At 35.7% G+C, this 21457-nt stretch overlaps 1 protein-coding gene across 3 annotated transcripts in view; it reads right to left on the minus strand.

Annotated features, from left to right (window-relative positions):
- Nucleotides 1-259: 259 nt before the first annotated feature.
- impact (impact RWD domain protein) overlaps nt 260-21457 on the minus strand; it is a 39109-nt gene continuing 17911 nt past the window's right edge. Inside the window, exons 6-11 of one of the 3 annotated variants that reach the window (XM_027159399.2) lie at nt 20642-20773; nt 20306-20406; nt 14344-14417; nt 11496-11586; nt 8093-8227; nt 260-3480 (exon numbers count right to left, since the gene is read on the minus strand). In XM_027159399.2, coding sequence (XP_027015200.2) covers nt 3361-3480; nt 8093-8227; nt 11496-11586; nt 14344-14417; nt 20306-20406; nt 20642-20773 — 653 coding nt within the window. In that variant the 3' untranslated portion in view covers nt 260-3360. Of the gene's footprint in view, nt 3481-8092; nt 8228-11495; nt 11587-14343; nt 14418-20305; nt 20407-20641; nt 20777-21457 lie in introns of all 3 variants that reach the window. The other 2 variants (XM_027159391.2, XM_027159407.2) reach the window with 2 other exon arrangements.

A 21457-nucleotide genomic window follows, 5' to 3' on the forward strand; every position in this document is an offset into this window, starting at 1 on the left:
AAAAAGTGTCTATGATTAAGAATTTGCATAAATATTAGTATAGTTGAGGAATTAAACAATGGAAATTTAGGGACTTAATGTTTTAAAAGACTGTGAGAGAAAGAGGCTTTGACACGCTGCCTTCCTAGAGGCATTAACCCCCCCCCACCCACCCACACAGAGACGATGTTTCATGCTAACAGACACATACAACAAACATTTTTGCATTGATCTGCAAATCAGTGTGCAAAGCTCAAATCAGAGACTCAGGAAGCTTGCATGAATGTCCTTGTCTAGTTTTTATTTTTAAAAATGTATGTACAATCCCGTTTCGGATATATATATATTTTGAGTATGACATAATGAATGTTGTTTAGAAATGATTTCTTCCTTTATACTTTAATCAAAGCTTCTTTTCTTCTGCTGCGTTTAGCCCCTTATCCTCTCGCACCTGCCTGGTGACACACGCATCCCTGAGAGACTATATAAAAACACTGAGGCACACACAAACACGAACACAGGCGACTTCACTTCATCTTCTTGTTTTTGGGCTTTTTGCTCTTTCCCCCTGGTTTAGATGCTTCATCCTGAAGAAGAAAAAAGGTAAGAGAAAGAAAACATTGGAAAAAAGTGGGAGAACACAAGGCGAGCTGAAAGAAAAGCTGAAATCCACTTACTTCAAACATAAAGCCTGAGTAGCAAAACAACTTGACAGGAACATTTGAAATAACAGGCAGTAATAAAACCATATCTCTTTCAGGGCTGATCTTTTGTAAACTGAAACTAACCAAGCCTCCAGTGACGGTACTGGCGTCAGAAAGAAACCTGACATCATATGTGCAAACCAATTCCCAAAATCAAAAGCAATACATGGAATATTACTAAGAGATAATGTATATATTTATTATATTCTCTGGGAAATATATAGGACTGTGCTTTAGGATGTCACCAGAGGAATGTTCAAAAACAGTCCATGAACATCTTCACACACATTTTCCTTTTACAGACTAATAAAGGTCATCTTTGCATGAAAGCACTATGGTGAGTTGCCTGCAGTAGCCATTTTATTTCAACGTAAGAAATCTAAATAACCAGCAATCATAGCAAGGCAGGGATCTCAAAGTGTTTAGAACCAGGGACCACTTCAGGTATAAAAATAAATCTAAAAGACCCACTGAACATAGCAACACAGGTTAATTTTTTGAACATAAATATCATTTACACTAAAAAGAAATCAGAAATGCAGGGATGTTATTTCTGAATTTGACATCCAGAGAACAAAAATCTTTCAGATAGTGTTAAAATGTTAACCATGATATATTCTGTATCGTATTAAGGCCTTTTGTTTCTATTCTCTTATTATCCAGTTTCTTCCTGGGGATTAATATAGTATTTCTTATTCTGATTAAAATGCTAAAATTGTAAATCACTTCAGCAATAAAAGCTTTACCAGTAGTACTAACAGCACAGAAAGTGTTTCATTTAATAGTGTAATTACAATAGATATCAACAATATTATTTCTTATAATATTTTTTCAGGTTTAAACATGATCATAAACATATTCAACCTTCCATCCATTTAATCAGACCAAAATATTTATGTTTTAAAAAAAATATGATAATAATAATAATTAATAATAAATAAAAATTAAAAATATTATTTACTGAAGTATACTTCAGTATACTTTATCTTGTACTTTCTTTTAGCTAGCAAGTGTTATTAGCTACTTGCTATGTTCTTAGCACCAAAAATACCTTTTGAGTACCTCCTTAGTTAGCTAGCTATATTTGTACAATCATAGTAGTTACAGAAGATTATAATATAAATGTATAAAATATGAAATTAAAGTGTTATAATGAATTAGTATGATTTTTTTATTTAAAATGTACAGCTTGTAAAATATCCAGTAAAATCAACAGCTCTTGTAAAGACTGCAGCTACTGCTACTACTAGCTACTGACGGTGCTGTAACACAGTTTTGATTTTTGTTGTCACTTTAAGCAATAAGTGCATCCATTAAACTAGCAACTCAGATCATATGTGTCAAGGCAGTTTGCGAGCATTAATTACTTCACAATGACAGTAACTGTCACCTTATTACAGTCACTAAAAATACTGTGGCCAGGAGGGAAAAGATGGTTAATAGCAGCATAACAACCACAAAATTCTCTTCTTAAGCTTGCCTTTTAACACATTTCCCCTTTTTACACTAATGAAGTCCCAGTGAATTTAATCAGCAGCCTGTTTTCAAAGAAGGTCTGACTTGTTTGTTAAGCAGACTTCTGTCATGTTTGGGGAAATGAGTCACTCATTTAATTTGCACAGCGGGGAACTAATGATATTCAGCATCTGTGCATTTCATAGGAAGAACACTTCCTGCATGCATATGGACCAAAACATGCATGCTCTCAGACTGTTGTCATCATCACCTTCATCATCCTCATCAGTCATTATTAGTCATTGTCATTATCAGTCATCATTATCATCATCCAGTGTATTAATAGTCCTACCACTATAATTCAGATATGACAAGAACATTATTATTATTATTATTATTAAAAATAATAATAATAATAATAATAATAATAATAATAATAATAATAATAATAATAATAATAATAATAATAAGATTAATAATAAGAATAATCATCACAGTAATAACAATAACAACAGCAACAACAACAATAATAATAAGACAAGCCAATTCATCATCCATTTATGTGGGTAAGAGAGGGCAAAATGTAAGCCCACAAAAATGCTGAATGGATTTCTGGAACACCGTAAATAAAAACATACACTTTATGATCAGTGGCAATGCACAGTATAAAAATGTCTTTCTTTCCTAATACATTAACATCTCTTTGCACAACAGATAATCCTTGCTGGGCTTCTACCCATGTATCCCCAACCAATGCGTTGTCCATAATTTCTCTTTTTTCTTGTTTTGGTACTAAATAGCTCCCTTAAGCCCCAAAGTGTCAAGTGGGAAATGCCTGACCTGACTTTACTTGAAACAAACCCCAAATAAGATGTAAGGGTCTGTTACATGGATTGGGATCAAATTGCAAAAATGCTAAGATAAAAAATACTTAAATAAACAAACAAACAAACAAATAAATGCTTAGATGATAACGTGTTGCATTGACAAAGTCCCATCTGAAAACATAAAACAGCATGGCTAATTTCTTTTGTTTTTTTTTCTATACACCAAAAACATTTGTGCTTGAGATCAAAAGAGGAATATCAATATTGTAAGAGATGAAATTCATCAACAGATTTTCCGATATTTTAATGTAAATGTGTTAAACAACCTAAATCATGACACCTTTGTGTGAAAAATTATTGGATCATGTGTTTCCTATTGCCAGGATGTGCCCTGTTTAAACAATCAATAGCTCTGAATTTCTGCTCTTAGTTTGAGCCCTGGGTTTCACTTGTGAGGACAGCATTTGTTGATAAAAGGATAAACCATGAAGTCCAGAGAGCCTGTCATTTTGAAGCTGCGAAAGAGGGAAAATTGCACAAGCATTAGACATATCCAATACAGCAATTTGGAATGCGCTTAAAAGAAAGAAACCACTGGTGTACTAACAAGCAGACATCGAAAAGGCCAGCATAGGAAAACAACAGCAGTTGATGGCAAAAACACTGTGAGAGCTGTGAAGAAAATCCTATTTACAACAGTCAGAACCTTCATCAACAAAACAAAAAACATCTGAAAGAAGCTGCAGTGCAAACATGAGATCATAACAGATGAAGAATGCAACGGTTACCTGATGTCACTGAGTTAACAGCTTAATGCTATTATTTATAGGTGATTTGTAAAAAATTGTGATTTACATTAAGACCACATGTTCCAACACTTTTGCATAAAATTGGATGGTCTGCCCCCAAAGGTGCAAAGTTGTTTTAACTTTTTATGAAGATACATACAATTTAATGTTTTAATTATGATCTATCATCTTAAATTTACCTTCTGCTCTCAAACCTAAATGTGTTCAAGTTATTGCAAAATCAATTTTATATATATATATATATATATATATATATATATATATATATATATATATATATATATATATATATATTTGTATTGATTATATATATATTGATTGATATATATTGATATATTGATATATTGATTGATTATATATATATATATATATAGCCTTTCTCAGATCCGTGCCTTGCAACAATCCTGTGTCTGAGCTACACAGGCAGCTTAAAAGATTTAAGGCAGATTTAAAAAACATTACAGTAAAAAACATTACAGTAAATTTTCATGCTTAAATTTGATTTTTAATGAGGTTCAGTAGGGCTCTTCAAAGCATTTTCTGATGAATGTCAAAATATCTGTAAAATCAACCTCCTCTCTGTGCATTTTGCACTTTATGTAGGCATTTCTTTGCACAGTATGTAAGCTGTATGTTTTGTTTTTAAGTGTATGGCAGAAATAACAATAAAAATCTCACTCAGTAGTACTGAATGGTTTTCCTTTTACAAAAATGGAGAATTGCCATACGAAAAAAGCTGTGACTCATCATATTGAATGGTCTGAAGATGCTATGATTTTACTTAAAGCTCTCTGTTCACTTTGCTATGCTTTTTCAACAACTGCACTCCATTCACTTTCTGTTCACTATCAAAGTTACACATATTTCACTTTTCCCCTCCTCTAGCTCTGTACTCCTTTATGAAAAAGTAAAGTAAGTCCACACGCAAGGAGATCGATAGCACTTAGGGCTTAGGGTACAGATCTCAGGGAACCTCAGTGAAAGCCCAGAAGGTCCCTGCCTCCTGTAACCATGGCAATGCTGCAGCTGTTCACATGTCCTTATTTGCACAGAAATGAAAGGAAAGAAAGCGACAAATGAATCTCTGAGGTTGGCCTCTCTTTGTAAGCCTCTTCAAAATCTTTGAATTTCGTGACATGTGTAACCTTGAAAATACGTACGCTGGTTTAATGTCAGTGATACACACTCCAAAGGTGAGCATCTATATAAATAAATCTATAGCAGAAGTGAGAAAGAACACTCTGTTGTCAATAAAAAAACAAATATAATAAATAAAAATAAAAGCATAAATAAATTAAAACTTGAAGATTATAGTATTATCTATTTCTTAAAATATTATATAACTTTTGAGTCTCAGTTAAAAGTATTAGACTAAAAGCATTTGGTTTTAAAGTCAAAATATGAACATGAGATGAATGTCATATTTTATCATATGACTTAATATCGTATTTCACACACACAAAATCATTGGAACCCAGAACTGGAACTGGAATCCTTAAAAAGCTAAATTTATCATTTGATCTTCCTCTCTAGGAAACCATGCCAATGTGGCTCACCAAAGGAAAAAAAATCATCTTTGTGCCTTGGAAAACCATTTATTACTTTTTACACTAAAATTGATCCAGTCCAAAGATTTTGATATTCATAACACTGATACTGCTAGGAATCCATATAGGAACTATAGCTTCTCTATTACAAAACCAACCAGCAGATACAGACAGAATGATAATACGTCATGGAGGAATAATTAATAATGCCCAGGAGCGACTGCTCATCCTTCATACATCAAAGTCACCGATTTATTTTGGGTCGATCCTGAATTGCATTCTGAATGAAAGTCATCAGCCCATAAACTCTTTACAATATACCAATGAATGTGGATAAAATTCAGAGTAGGACTCCAAATTTACCCAGCAGCACTTCCCTCATATCCTGTTATCACTGCATTCAGTCACTTGTCCCTGTAAATTATCTTCAATTAAACAGATAGAAGGAAATCGAGTTACTCTGATCTTCTTGTTCATGTCAAGACCATTTGATCTTCGTATCTGAAACACTTCTGTATTTCACTAAAAGCAGGGATATTACACTAAAACCTGTGAAAGACAAGCTAGAGAAAAGCAATTATTATGACTAAACAACAAAATGAACAAAAAGTCAGCTATTAATACTAAACCATTAGTTCAGATGCAAAGTGGACTGAAATGAGTACTAAAAATGTATGTAAAGGGCTGTACATGGCTGTAGTGCAGAGACTTTATCGAAACAAGAACCTATGTATGTTTTATAGGAGATGCTCCATGTTAGCCGATCGTATGCATTCATGCAAATTATGTGTCTGAAGGCAGCTCACTAAACCTGAGACAAGCTATCGGGCTAGGGACAGTAGCTCAGAAGGGAGAGTTTTTACAAACATTCCAATTTATTTATCCCATATGGACTGATTCTTTCTTTTATTCTCATGGTCTGGACTCTCACATTGATGACATAGCTTATTTAAAGCTGATGATAAAAGCCAGAATGGACAGAGGAATATACATTTATTCTACCTGCATCAAATATAAAAAAGTCTCATTTGTCTATGGTACCATGAAGCATCACCATGAAACCAAACATATCTACTTTAAATTCTTTTATTTCTAACCAAGAAATAATAACTAACTGTTAAATATAATTGAAGATAACTTCTATAACCTTTGCAAGCAAGACATTTTACAAAAGGTATGGATCCTTACATTTACGATTAAATTACTTTACAATAAATGATTATTGGATAGAAATGAGTGGTTTATGTTTTACTACTTGAAACTGTTAACAGCCTAGTAATCAGGCCAGAGAAGGTAAATAAAATAAAAATCTACCTGATGCCTGTAAAAACACTTTCCTTTGTGGATGAACTGCCTTCATTCATTTCATTTGATAAGCCACAACAGAGGACCTGCTACAGAAGCCTCAATGCTGCATGTATAAAACACTGGAGTTACTAAACTATGGTCTGTTTTTTTTAGTGCAATCATAAGCAGAATAAACCTTCAGAAGCCTGGGATAAAATAAATCTTTTCTAAAGAAAACCACCTCAGAAATTGCTTTATCCTAGTCAGGGTCACGGTGCATCCTGAGTTCACCTCATGACACCATATGCATGCTCATTCACACCTTAAGGCAATTGAGAATTTATGTGTCACCTGCCAGCATGTTTTTTGAGGTCAGAGGAAATCTTTAACAAACTTACCCAGACATGGGGGAACAAGTGAAACTTCACGCAGACATGAAATCAAGCTGAGGTTTGAACCATAGACACAGGAACTGTGAGACAGCAGCACTACACTATTGTCCATCTACACCAAAATATACCACAAGCTGTTCACTCTGGTTTATGGAGCAGATGTATAGACAAACATAAACCAGCAGGACAGTGAATAGCTCCACACACATCATCCTCTTTTGTCTAGTCTAAGGCTGCGCTCACATATGTTCAGTGTTAGTCCATTTAACTGAACCCCGGTGTGTTTTCCACATCAGTGTGGTTCTTCATACAGGTGAGAACACAGCAATCACACTTGGTTGTGTGTGAGGTGGTCTCCGTTTGGTACCAATCAAATTCTAGGGCAATTCGATTGCTGTGAGAAAGTGATTTAACATTAAATCAACAAAACTGCAGGAAGTGAAATAAATCGTGTCATGTATTTTGGTTTGTGGGTAGAGCATTTTTTTCCGTAAATGTGTGCTGCTACAGAGCAGCAAAAACATACCTTTTCAGACCCTGCTATCAAACTAATATATGTGAAAACACTCTTAGTCCTTGGGTCCTAGTTAGGTAGTAAATTCTGATTACTTATATTTATTCATTCGTTCTCTGTTTGGGCTTGACTGGGATTGGGTGCTCAGTAATAATTATCAGTAGTCTGTAGGGTTTTCTTGTTCCCATTCAGATATTGTTCATACTGTATCTGAGATCTTAACATTTTATATTTTAAAGGTGTCTGACAGTTTATTTAATGAGCTGTGCAGCAGAGCTTCTATACAATGATACTCACTTGAATATAGGCAATAACATCTACAGCGCCTACAGAGAGCTTTGTGTTAGTTTGTAATTACACAAATCTAATTACAGTATCTTCTGTATGTTACATTTATAATGACCTTGAGTCAGGTTAGTGTTTATGTTCCCCTCCAAGTATCAATAACTCTCCTCTGGAGAAATCTTTTTCAAACCAAAGAGCAATAGGATCCAGATCCACCTCAGCCATGACCAAGATAAAGCACTTAGAGAAGACAGTCAGTTAGTATAGTATAAAGTATAATTACAATACCATACCAAGGTTTCAGCATAGCCTTCTTGAACAAGGATGTTCCTTGCGCAGTTGTTGATATGTTTGAAGCGGTCAGGGCCGAGCAGGATTCCACCGTACCATCGTGACACCACCACTAGCACGTTCCTTACATCCAGAATCTACGAAAACAAATGAAACATCATACATATAAACTGACATACATATTGACAATCAATTCTGTGTCAAATCATGTCAGTTAGAAAAGTGCATCTTGCCAAAACTGCTTTCTGAAATTCATGCTTGTTTATTTTTTTTATTGCTTTAAACTCCATCTTACTAGTGTTTGCATTTATTTAGCTCATTTGTATTTCATTAGTAAATGATTTTTTGCATGTTTATGATTTGTTCGTTTGAAACGCACCCCTGTAAAAGTCATCAGGATGTGACAACAAAAGGGATTCATTTCAAAGAGAAAAGACAATTGCTCAAAACACATTTAGCAGGCAATCAAACAGCCACACAGAACCTGTAATGTCTATGCAATGCATCATGTTGCAGTAAACAAGTTCAGTAATTTATTCTCCTCCTAAAGATGTGAGATGGGTGTTAAATCTATGTGAATGTGTTGGGGTTTTTTTTTATCTCAGGAAAAGCATAAATGATCCCATAAGATTTAACAGATCTAATGTTTCTTTGTGTCAAATGCTGTCAAATGTTACCTGCCTGTTCGAGCTGTCAGTCATGTTTAAATGCTTCCTCAGGGGCACGCTTGGCAAACTGCCTGATGTGAAGGGGTCTAAGCCACCTGCATAGTGTAATCCTTGTCTATATATCTGGATTCACATCCTTTCCCATAAATAGTGAGTGTGTGATTATAAAAGAGAGAGCATATAAGAGGGGTGAAATAGCTGCACTTGAAGCACTCAATACAGAAGGAGCACAGGTGTGATGTATACTGTGCTAATGTGCTGACAGATTTGCTGTGAAGTTCATTACAGGTACCGATGTACTAAACAGTGACAGGAATGTGCTACGGATAATGAACTGATTTTCATTTACATACATGACTGATGCACCCCTGGAAAATGTCCCAGCCTGCCCACAAGTTTTAGTGGTTGAGCTCCCACAAGTCAACTTGATTGAAAGTGAAATTGGGTTTTGATTAAAATGGTACATCGATTTCACACGCTCTCTTGCAGGTTTTGGATGAGTACACTGAGAGCGAGTGAGATAAGACAGGAGTTCGTGGATGAGGATGCACCCATGTGCAAAGTGTGTGGAGAGGGTTCACAGAGAGAGGGCAGGATAGTCATTGAGGCCGTCTCTGAGGTGTCTCTGAGGTCAAGACACTTTATTCTGCAAACTTGATTGGAAATAGAGCTTGACATGGCTCATTGCTATTTCATTTGAGCTTAGAGTCAGGTTTAAAAGATTCAACACTATAGCCCACTAGGAATTAGCAAATGATTTACTGTTAAATACTATTAACTGCCATGGAATCTATGGCTATATACACCAGACACTACACCTAAGTGCTGTCAAATATTTTACTAGGTTTAGCAAAAAGATTTTGTAGGATTTAATACACTTTAAAAAATCCACAGTTATGGATGTTGTGACACATTTTTGATATTTCTCAGAATAATGGAACATTATGGAACATAGCATTAGCCATTAAAATGTCAAGGGTAATTGCAGTGTATTTACTGGTTTACTTGCCATTTTTGAAAAACATATCCTTGACAACAAGTTGCTTGCATCTACGGTCCATTTTATGGATCATTAGCCTGAATTTGTCCTTGTCAGCACTTCAGATTGGCAAAATGTCCTTGTCTAAGAACACTGCCACCACTTCAGTCAGTTTATTCCAGCATTTATGCCACCAATTCATTCCAACTTTTTATTATCTTAGGGATTGTAATTGACAAATGCACTAACCATGCCCTTCTGAATTAAAGGAGATGGATATAGGTCATTTGTTAATGTTTTCTCCTTGCACAGCTTCTGGCTTTCCTTAAACTTTTGTTTAAGTTGGTTTGATGCGTTTGCCTTTGTTACAGGTTTTGGACACATTTTGCAAATCACAGATTTATGTTTAACATCTTATCTTCTGTATCTGAAGCATTTCCAAGTTATGGAGGAAGCCCCTTTTTGAGATTAATTCTTCTTCCTCATTTAGGGATGGAAATCTCATTTAAGGATGTTCTCATTCGGCATGTGAGATGCCCATTTTGTAGTATGCTAACACATGACAGACAATTTGACTGTTTTATAAACAGATCTGAAGAAACTGCTGATATCCGGTACACATGTCTTGTCTTCACGGTCATTCTGCTTTTAATTTGTTTTACAAATCATGTTTCAGCTATATAAATTGTTAGTCCTAGTAATTAACTAGCAATTATATAGTTTTCTAGCAATTACTTACAGCAAATGTACACCTGTGTTCACCTTCCTGTGTCGAAAACTCAAAAGCAGGATTTTACCAATTTCTATTTGAACACACCAAGATAGCATATAGAGAGAATCAACACGAGATATCACACTGGCTGTGTTAGATTTGAGAGAAGGCTATATAAGAAGCAGTATTTTAGGCAGTGGTTGTACTCTTGATATAAATTATGTTCTCATTTAAAGGCAGTATGAGAAAAACTAGTCTCTACGATTCTAAATTTTAGAAAATTTGAAAGTGGCATCATGTCATTAAGGAAAGAAAGAAAAAAAAAAACTTCCCATGAAAGGTGTGGAAAAATATATTGGACAAACCTTTCACTCCTACTGAAAGCCTTTCAATCCTACATTGTGTGATGAGTCTCAGCACAACAGAAGATGACAGACATTTACAGATGTTTAAGTAATTATCACAATATGAAAATTCAAATGAGCTGATGTATAAATAAACTCAACCATTTATAATGAACAACACACTATGAATAATTCATCACCAGATTTTATGATATTTATGATCTGAACTACTAAGAGATCAATTAAAAAAAGTCTAGGCTTTCTAGATTAGTAACAAAACAATATGCTTTAATAAGTAATTAATTAAAGCAAATTCTGTTTTTGGCACCATTAGTTTACCCATATTGTCTTGCCCTTAAAGATCTTTACCACTTTATAACAACCATAATATAACAGATCTCTCTCTATCCTCTGATCCTGCTGGAAATACTGGAAGTATGTTATATTGGACTTGCAATAGAACCTTCCAGGACTGAGTGCTGCCCCTGGTCGAATAAATCCATGCGCACACAGATAGGATGGTAATTTGGCTGTCCCAAGATTTTCACCCATGAATAGCATTCACTCCCACCACATAGAGAGACAGACAAACACACACACGTGTACGCGCGCACACACACACACACACACACACACACACACACACACACACACACACACACACACACACACACACACACACACACACACACACACACACACCTGCAGTAGATGAAGCAGTCTCCCACCAGCAGCCGTTTCTCCATCATCCTCACAATCCTGTAGGAATGTGTTTTTATCTTCACAGTAAATCCTGTTGGAGTGTAGAGTGTAGACAGTGGAGAAAAAGCAATCAGGAAGCTGTCAGAGTACTTCTGCTTTTGCTACATTTGATGTCATACAATGCTTTAATGGATCAGCCAGTGTTGATCATTGTTGTTCACTACAATATTAAACTGTACTGGTGTTTAAGGTTGAGTCATGATCTCACATTTACCGACCCTTAAATCTAAGATATCCAACTGTGAGACTGGCAAAAGTGTTGAATTGTTGAGTAAACACCTCTGTGATTCTAGTTTCATAGAGATTTTCATAGAGATCTATTTTTTTATACATTATTTACTGCAGTATGTAAGAGAAAAAAAACACTTGGAGCTGTGCTGTTATAGAAAAATTGTTAAGTAGTAGAGTTACTGAGTAGAGTTACACCCCAGCAATTTACCAAGGGAAAATAGAGGCTCTGTTATGCTGGGAAAGCATTTATTTTGGATTTGGTTCCACTATGAGTAAAGACTCACTGCAAAGCTAACTGATCACCTTTATCCTATTTTGTACCATATCTACGCTGATACGTTGGACAACTGTTCAGTTTTTCATAGAAATGACATAAAATATAAGTCACTCTGGATAAGGGCATCTGCCAAATGCCATAAATGTAATGCATGGTCTCTTTTAAGATGACACTGCCCACATCCACAGGGCATGAGAGCTGAATGTGGAGCAAAATACTTATATATGGGCGATATAGACTTAAAACTGTATCAAAATATTTCACAGTATTTTTCTGACCACATGGCACATCAGTATACAAGCTTCCTACAGTACATAGCTAGCAGAGCTATTTTTGAAAAATATTTCCTTATGGTCCATTTCCCCAATCTGTCCTTGTCAACACTTCAGAATGGCAAGATGTCTTTATCTGAGCAAACTGCCACCACTTCAGCCAGTACATGTGGATTGCAAATGGCAAATGCGTTGACAATACCTTTCTGATTTACTTGTGGACACTTTCTCATATTTTGGTTGTTGTTTTTGCTTCAGGTAGTGGAACAAATTTAAGGCATTTCTACTCTGTGTTGATACAGATTTGACACACTTTACAAATCGCATATATTTTAGTTAGATCTGATTCTCTGTATCTGAAACACTTCCATATTACAGAGGAAGCTACTCTTCATAAAAATTCTTCTTCCTTATCCATGGTTGGAACTCATCTTTGGGCATCATTCTGTGGAATATGCCCAAATTGCAGTATGTTTACACATCATCGACTATAGTGTCAAAATCACATGATGACAAATTCTCATCACTGGTAGGAACTGGAGCAGTATATCATGGATGATATGACATGGCATTGCCCTAATACCAACTAAGAGAACATTTCAGGAAGAACAGTGTTTTCAAGGTCATGCATCATGCATTTGTATATATCCACTATAGCAGATTTTAAACATTTAACTTTCTGGTAAAATTATAATACTACACTACTTTCAGGCAGTGACAGTTTTCATCTTGAATGGTTTATGCATTACAAACACATGCTCAAATCCTTGTGTGTTTTTCTCTACAGGTATTTACTGTCTGAATGACATTTACATTTTAATTAAATAAAATTTGAATCCAATGTTGATATCCCCGGTCTGAACTACTGCATTACTAGGATTGTTTTACTTTCCCAATTAAACAAACTGTAATTAAAACTTTTCTGTGCATTAATTATTATAATTATTATATCACAGAGTGAGAATACTTCAGAATGATAAAAATTAAAAAAAGTCATAATTCTTTATAGTGACTGTATAATGTACTGTTATATAATGTACTTCCACAGCATGACCCTTTTTTAACTCAGAAGGAAACTGTCACCATAGCTGACACACTCTAGTTCTACATATACATGAATTTGAATAAATTAACTTAGAACTTTATTACATTTTCAGCCTCACTAATGAATTTTGCCAATTAACCAGCATAAACACATGAATTATGCATTTAGTTTATACTTGTCATTGTGGATCTACTGTGACAGAAAGATAGAATAAAACAAAATAATGCAGGTGTTAAAGACACCTGTTTAGTGCTTTGTTAACATTTTGTAGTTTATTAATTCATCAGTGTTAATAAAGTCAGTGTTAACTAATGCTAGCAACTAATCAACTGTAATTGACTCTGCAAGTATAAGAATCAAGGTAGTTTTCAGAGATGTATCTGTGCTTTCCGAACGAAATGGGTCAAGGACAGCAGTCTGTCTCCATCAGCTATTCAGCACAATATAATATGAGAATTACAAACACTCACAATGTCAATATCACCTGTAGGTTAATCTCTTCCAGATGACAAGCCTCCTCTCATCTATAGTATGTCATTAGGTTTATGCTCACAGACTGCCCCCAGGAAATATTCTCTTAGTCTCACTCTTTCTCTTTCTCTCTCTCTCTCTCTCTCACACACACACACACACACACACACACACACACACACACACACACACACACAATATATATATACTAGCTTCTGATATTACAGGAAGTATGTCACTATGTAAAATGTACATTAACATACATTGTTATTCTAATAAATAAACAGCACAAAATGCTCTATTAATATCTTTAATAGAAAGTGGAAGGAGAGTTGCTTTGAATAGACAAACGAAAACTATGGAACTTCAAACAGTCACAGTAAATGTTGTTTGTAAAATCCAGAAGTTTTTTATTTTAAGAAATGTGATAAAACACACACTTTGCACACCTACACATTCTCGCCTCCATGATTTATCCAAGCAGACACATACCTGTATGCGTATATATTGTGGGTGGCACTTGCAATTTTCTTGTTTTCATACAGTTTGTCTAGCACCCTCTGGACCTGCAACAAATCCATCAGAAAAACATGCCCAATAAATCAGAGTTATTTCTCAAATGTGTCAACTTTATTCATATAAACCAAATGAAGGTTTAAAGATCATGTTCTATGTGGTTGTGAATTAAACACTTTTTTCTTTTTAATGATCTGTAACAGCACCTTTTTGGCAATGGCTCTATGCAAGCACAAACATGTTCATCTTACTATCCTTACTATTCTTGTGTGTTAAACTTGATAATTATTAATGCACTTAATGAATGCCATTCTACACCTAAACCAAAAACTTAACCTTTAGGTTCTTCTAGTTTAAAAAAAACAAATAAAAAAAGTGATTTTCTTCCTGGAGACCAGTCAAAAGCCTTCAAAAGGCCAACACCCAAAAATAACCTTGTATTTTTCCACAAGCGCACTCTGCAAATTGTTAATTAGGACCGGGACATCCAGCCCTGCACCTCAATATGCATCACCCTCACGAGTTTAATTCAAGGCTCCAAGCCAGGTGCAGTGTATGAGGTGGAGTGTATCATAGCATCAAGGAGAAAAACAGTGATTGTGGAAAAACATTTCAGTTTTCAGTCCCCTAACTTCGCCACAGCTACCCATCAGACAGACATCATATCAGAAGACCAATAAATGTAAAAAAGGGATTATGATAGAGATAGAGTCTCAGTTTCACAACTAGGACAGCTCTCCTCACATGGACCAGTATGATTTTCTGTGAAAACACATGATTAAACACATACCGGAATTTTGGCTATATATATTTTGACAATATATAGTTTTTAAAACTTTTCTAAACTATGTTGCACAAACAAGAGTGAAAAAGGGAGATTAAATTTAAAGATTTAATTCTGACTGTGGCACAGAATTAAAATTCTTTTATATGCATGCATTTGTTGTCTTCCTTCAAAGACAACAAATGCATGCATATAAAAGAATGTTAATAAAAGGCTGTCAAAACATATTTATAGTTTCATTAAGTTAAGGTGTCAAAGTAGACTACATTTTTTTGGGACCAATAGTGACCAGTGATTGGTCACTGGGAACAGAGGTGGTTATTGATTGGGAACAAGGGTGATTACTAGTGGATTGAACCGTGGTGGTCAGTAATTGGTGGTTGGGAACAATAATTTTCCATGAATGGTCATTTCCTTCAGTGGTAATTAATAATTGGTCACTAGGATAAAAAAAGGACCAGTGGTGTCACTAAAGGCATCTAAATGTTATCCAAAAGGTTAATTCTAATGACAAAGTCACTAAGTTGGCACGACTGTGTACAAAGCTTATTGTACAATTTTTTTTCCAATTAAAAATAAAACTTTTCTTGGCAATGATCAACACAACATTTAATCATTTTACATTCTGTGGATGTGAAAAGTTGGAGAGAAAAGACTGAGAGGTCACAGAGTGATGGAGACGCTGCGATGTGACAGTTCAGACAGTGTGACATGCAGTCAGTGACTGTTTTCCTGAGAGACTGTGTGGTGAGGCATGACCAGATGGTGTGGACGTAGTATCTGGCATAGTCTTTGTGCAGTGCATGCAGATGATTGTGTCTGAAAAGTCTGTTGTTGGTCTTCATGTTTGGTATTGCTAAGAGCTATGATTTATCTTATACTGAATCAGGTGTAAACTCGTGTTCCTTGTCATTGAAAGTTGGCTGTTTACATTTGTTTGTAGAAGAATTTGTTGTGTTGGATTTCCAAATCTTTTCCTAATTTCTCCAATGAAATGGATATCATCGTGTATTATGGCATTAATTACAGATATTACTATATAAAGAATAGTGATTTCCCACCATTTTCCACCCAAAATACTTGCTTCTCCTCTAATTTTTGAAAAGCTATGATCTTGTTTTCTTTAGATGTGTGTGAATAGGTGTTTAACTATTAATACTCAGTCAGAAATGTGAAATAACATGCAACATTTTTTGTGAGTAATATTGTCCTTGATAGCTTTGGGGAAATGTTCAAGCAAAGGTACTTAACACTGCAGGTGGAAAAAGCAGTCATTGATAAATAGGCTGCAGGCTTCCAATGATTTCCAGTAAGTGCTAAGATTGTGTTCCTTGCTGGCCAGTGCTTCATTTGCCTTGTCACCTTCAGGTTGGTATATTTTTGTAGGTATTTTTAAACTTACTTTTAATACCTTCCTTTCATAAGTACTTCATACAGTCTGTATTCTGTGCTCCATGTACTGCAATGATATTCTGCTATACCATATGAGGTAAGCAAATGTAGTGAGAGGTGGGAGACTGAGTACTTGTTTGTTTTTAATGGTGATAATCCGGTGTTATTTTGCTGTAACAAAAGAGGCAATGAATTACTCTCTCACTCACTCATTTTCTACCGCTTTATCCGAACTACCTCGGGTCTCAGGCGTCATCGGGCATCAAGGCAGGATACACTCTGGACGGAGTGCCAACCGATCGCAGGGCACACACACACACTCTCATTCACTCACGCAATCACACACTACGGACAATGATCCAGAGATGCCAATCAACCTACCATGCATGTCTTTGGACTGGGGAAGGAAACCGGAGTACCCGGAGGAGAACATGCAAACTCCGCACACACAAGACGGAGGCGGGAATCGAACCCCGACCCTGGAGGTATGAGGCGAACGTGCTACCCACTAAGCCACCGTGCATAGTTTGTTTAAATTATGGGAAATACAAGCAACTAAATTTTACTAGAAAGTATTGTGGGCAGGTATAAATGAAAATAAATGTCTTGAGTATATTTTAAGACAAAACTGCTACACATCACTAGCTGTGGTCGAGGATCTCTCAGAACCAGAATTCACACGACATAATGACACTGCTGTCATTTCTACATCTTTTCAGTGTTTCTAGTATTTCTGATGGCATAGTATTAGGGTTCATAGAGAGGTAAAAAGAGCAAAAAAAAAAAAACCACTTCAAATTATAACACAAATTCTGATATTTACTGCACTAAACAAATACGATGTCATTACGTTTGACCCCAACCATAATACCTACAAAGTGACCTATATTATAAAATTAGTGTACTGTACGTAGCTGACAAAATCTTTCCTCTGGATCACTTTAATCTGAACCAAACTTGATGTCCATATGGTAAAAGCTTGGATGGATACTCTTAGATGTGAGGTGGATACCAGCTGGAAGGTCCAGCTCCAGAAGTCTCTGAACTTCAAGAGATGTGTGTGTGCATAGCGAGACAGGGCTCATTAGGCGTGTTGTGGCGTTGTTCGCCTACACTGTGGCAAAGGCACAGCTCAAAGCGATGTCCAGAGACAGCCTGGCAAGAAACGCACTAATAACTGTCTGCATCTCTAACATTCACATCCCTCGAGTCTTGTCTGTACAATGAACCAGCGTGTGCCGTGAATACCAATTATGCATCTATTCCTCACCAATAGAACATGGAGCCAGAGACACCAAAGCAGCTCATTCACAAGAAGCAGCTATGGTACAAACATTAACCTAGAGAATCTGGAATTTTCAATGACTATATAAATCCTTAGAGAGCCTCATTTTTACCGTGTGTGGCAAATTTGTATGTTGGGATGACAGAATATCAAACAATGGCTACTGGTAAGCATTTAAAGTCTATTAGCTATAATTCATCTCAGGATTCAGCTCCATGTGCCATTTGTGGCTGAATTAAACCTGTAACAATATCCTCAACTCTTGATTTAAAAATTAAAGATTAATGCAATTAACATGGCCAATTTTCAGCCGAAATGAATGCTCATTCTGATGAAAAATGACCATTTTGGTTATACAGGAAGAAACTATGTGGGAAAAAAGCATATTATAACTGTCAGACTAATCATAATTCTGCAAACACTGCTATAATTTAACTACATAGGCACCTAGGTAGAATTAACTAGTGATTAGTCTTAATAAGTCCAAATCTCTCCAACACAATGGGTAAAGTCCATTAAGTGCAAGTGGCAAGTCAGTAGCCTTCTACTTGTACTAATTGCCAACATTTATGTTGTATACATTCTTGTTTTCCGTTTTCCAATAACAAAAAAAAGATGAAGAAAAATAAGAAGGGACACAAGGGTATAAATTCCAGAAATAATAATAATAAAAAAACAAAAAAACACCAAAAAAAAAAAAAAAGACTCAACAAGCAATAAAATTTCCTTTTACATGTTAGTGTCTGGTGATTCTCTAGCAGCTCTTTCTGTTTTTTCAATAATTCATCTGTTATTGTAAAAAGCAGACTCTCTGAATAAGAGCACATATTAGAGGCCTTTTCTTTTGCTAGATGTAAATATGTATTTAAGTTAGTGTTTCTGTCACACTTTCTCTCTCAACAAGCTGTCAAATGACAACAAGATGTCAAACCAAGACAGAATTACTGCTATTTCTCAAGAGTAAGAAATTCATCTCCTCCATTGCCTGGATGAACAGAAGCCTAAGCACAGACCCATATTGGTGCAATAACAGTGATCCACAGGGCAGGTGTGAATAAGTTATCTGCTGCTGGACACATAAATCCAGGAAGATCTTGCAAGAAGCTTTTTTTTTTGCCCCAAACATAAATTGTAAAAATGTACACTGAGAGCAAAGCAATAGGACTATTTGAGCTGTGATGCACCTAACATAAATCCATAAGGAATAAGCATAAAACTCTTTTGTTTCTAAGAGCAAGGTGTGTGAAATACTCCTTAAAACACTAGAGGCTGATTTTCCACAAAACATTCAACGGTCAGGAGGGATTGGCCACTGGTAAGTCTTTTAATCTAAGAATACTGTGACTCTCAATCCCAGTGGAGAGACTACACATTACAATTCCTTTTCTTCATTTATTCATTCAGCACTTTTTCCAAAGCAACTCATAATTGATGCAGATTTCAATCCACAGAGAGAATGTTGAGGGAGAAACAGTAGCTCAGTTGATGAGAAATATCACAAGAGAATGGCAATACTGGTTTGAGATGACAGAAGCCTATAGCAACTGAAATCACTATTTACAGCTGCATAGTGAGCAGAAAAGCATCTCAGATAACTCATGTCGAAACCTTGGTACACGTTTACATTGATGCCATTTGTCAGACACCTTTATCCAGAGCAACTTACATTTATCTCATTTATACAGCTGAGCATTCAAGAGTTAGGGGCCTTGCTCAGGGGCCCAGGAGTAGCAGCTTGGTGGCCCAGGGATTTTAACTCAAGAACTTCCGATCAGTAGTCCAACACAATAACCGCTGAGCTACCACTTCCCAGGTGGATGGGCCACAACAGCAGAAAACCAAATCCAGTTCTACTCCTGTCAGTCAAACAATGGCTCCTACAGTAGGCTTGAGCACAGACACAGCAAAAGATTTGAAAAAGGCGTTTAAAGGTTTCTCCAAATCTTGATAATTGTTGGATTTATGAACAATTATATGCTGAAAATCACCAAAAATATAACAATACATTGTATTTAATTAAGAAAACAGTAATGCATTGAAAATTAAGTAGTATCTTACCACAAATTTAACCAAGTATAATTTTGTTGCAGGAAAAAAATATGACTTTATCAGCTTGGGTCTTTAATATGTACACAACATGCTTTCCTCACTTCGACTCATATCCCTTCTGAGGCAGGTGTATAAGAGTACAAGACAGTTCTGTGCATATTTCACTAGGATATAGTATGAATAAAAATGTGGATATAGCGCACCATTTAAATGATTTCATGCGAATAATTGGAACTTTGAAAATAAAGCTTAATGCGTATAATGTATGCACCTTTTCACATTAAACATATGCCTATCATGATCTAGTTAGTTATTCTTTTTTTAATGTTGTATATTTGAACAATAATTAATTGAGAAAATCCTGAGATATGGCATAAGAAAATTATCAACTAACTTTTGGTAATTAGGAAAATGTAAATGTTCCGTACCTGTTTAGATGTCACTACAAGAGCTAAATGAGGTTGAAATGTGCTGCGTCTGTCTGTGATTGCCTCGCCATGTTTAATTACTGGGAGCTCCTCATCTGAATCTACCACACACACATAAATACACACACACACACACACACACACACACACACACACACACACACACACACACACACACACACACACACACACACACACACACGATAATATCATTTAAATCCTTTGGAACTACATCAAACTGGTATGAACCTAATATTAATCTGATTGCATTAGACATCACAAGGCTGGAAAAAAAAACCCTGCAATTGTAAATGCTGGTTTGAGGACAAGACGTGCCTGCGGAGGAGACAGAGAAAGGATGCGTCTGCACAGTGCTGAGCCTCAGGACGCTGTAATCTGGAAATTCACCCTCATCCAAGTCGTCATCCTGTTCCTCTGTCATTTTTGCATACTGTGGCTCCAGTCCATCTGCTAACAAAAAGAAAGGGTGTAAATGACACACTATGCACCAGAACAATGCTCTCATTATCATTAGTTAACACCCAACTCAACATAGAATTATCTTCCAAGTTTTCGCTAAGCATGTAATTGATGCACTTCAATCAATGCTTGCAATCGAGACAGAATGGAAAGAGGCAGAAAAGGTCAAAAACCCGGGTCCTGTTGAGACTGAGGGACTGATTTGAATGTTCTTCAACCAGAACCATGCTAATCAGCCCCAATACACCTCTCTTGACCCTGTGCAGGAAACGGAGATTCACTTTAACCCTCAGTTAAAACAGAATGGCAATTAAGAACCGGAAGAACGGAAAGACAAAATTTGAAATTGTGATGTAAAATTAGTGCACATAATATAGATAAAATAAAAATACAGCGATTAAATTCCTATATTCACGAATATACATTCTCTAAAAATCATCAGGTCATAATTAGACTGCTATTTACACTATAATTAGATTTTTACATAGGACTAATGTCAGTATATGTTGTTAGAACTGCTTCTGAAAACAAAGCAAAGCATACTTTGAAAAACTTTGAGCTTTTATATTCTTTCAGAACAACAAGAGAACATCAGCTGTCAATCAAACAAAACGGGGTGGATAGTAAACAGAAAGGAAATATGATAAACCAAACGTTTAATCATTTTCTATC

The sequence above is a fragment of the Tachysurus fulvidraco genome, chromosome 2, assembly GCF_022655615.1.
Source record: "Tachysurus fulvidraco isolate hzauxx_2018 chromosome 2, HZAU_PFXX_2.0, whole genome shotgun sequence".
Classification (NCBI taxonomy): domain Eukaryota; kingdom Metazoa; phylum Chordata; class Actinopteri; order Siluriformes; family Bagridae; genus Tachysurus; species Tachysurus fulvidraco.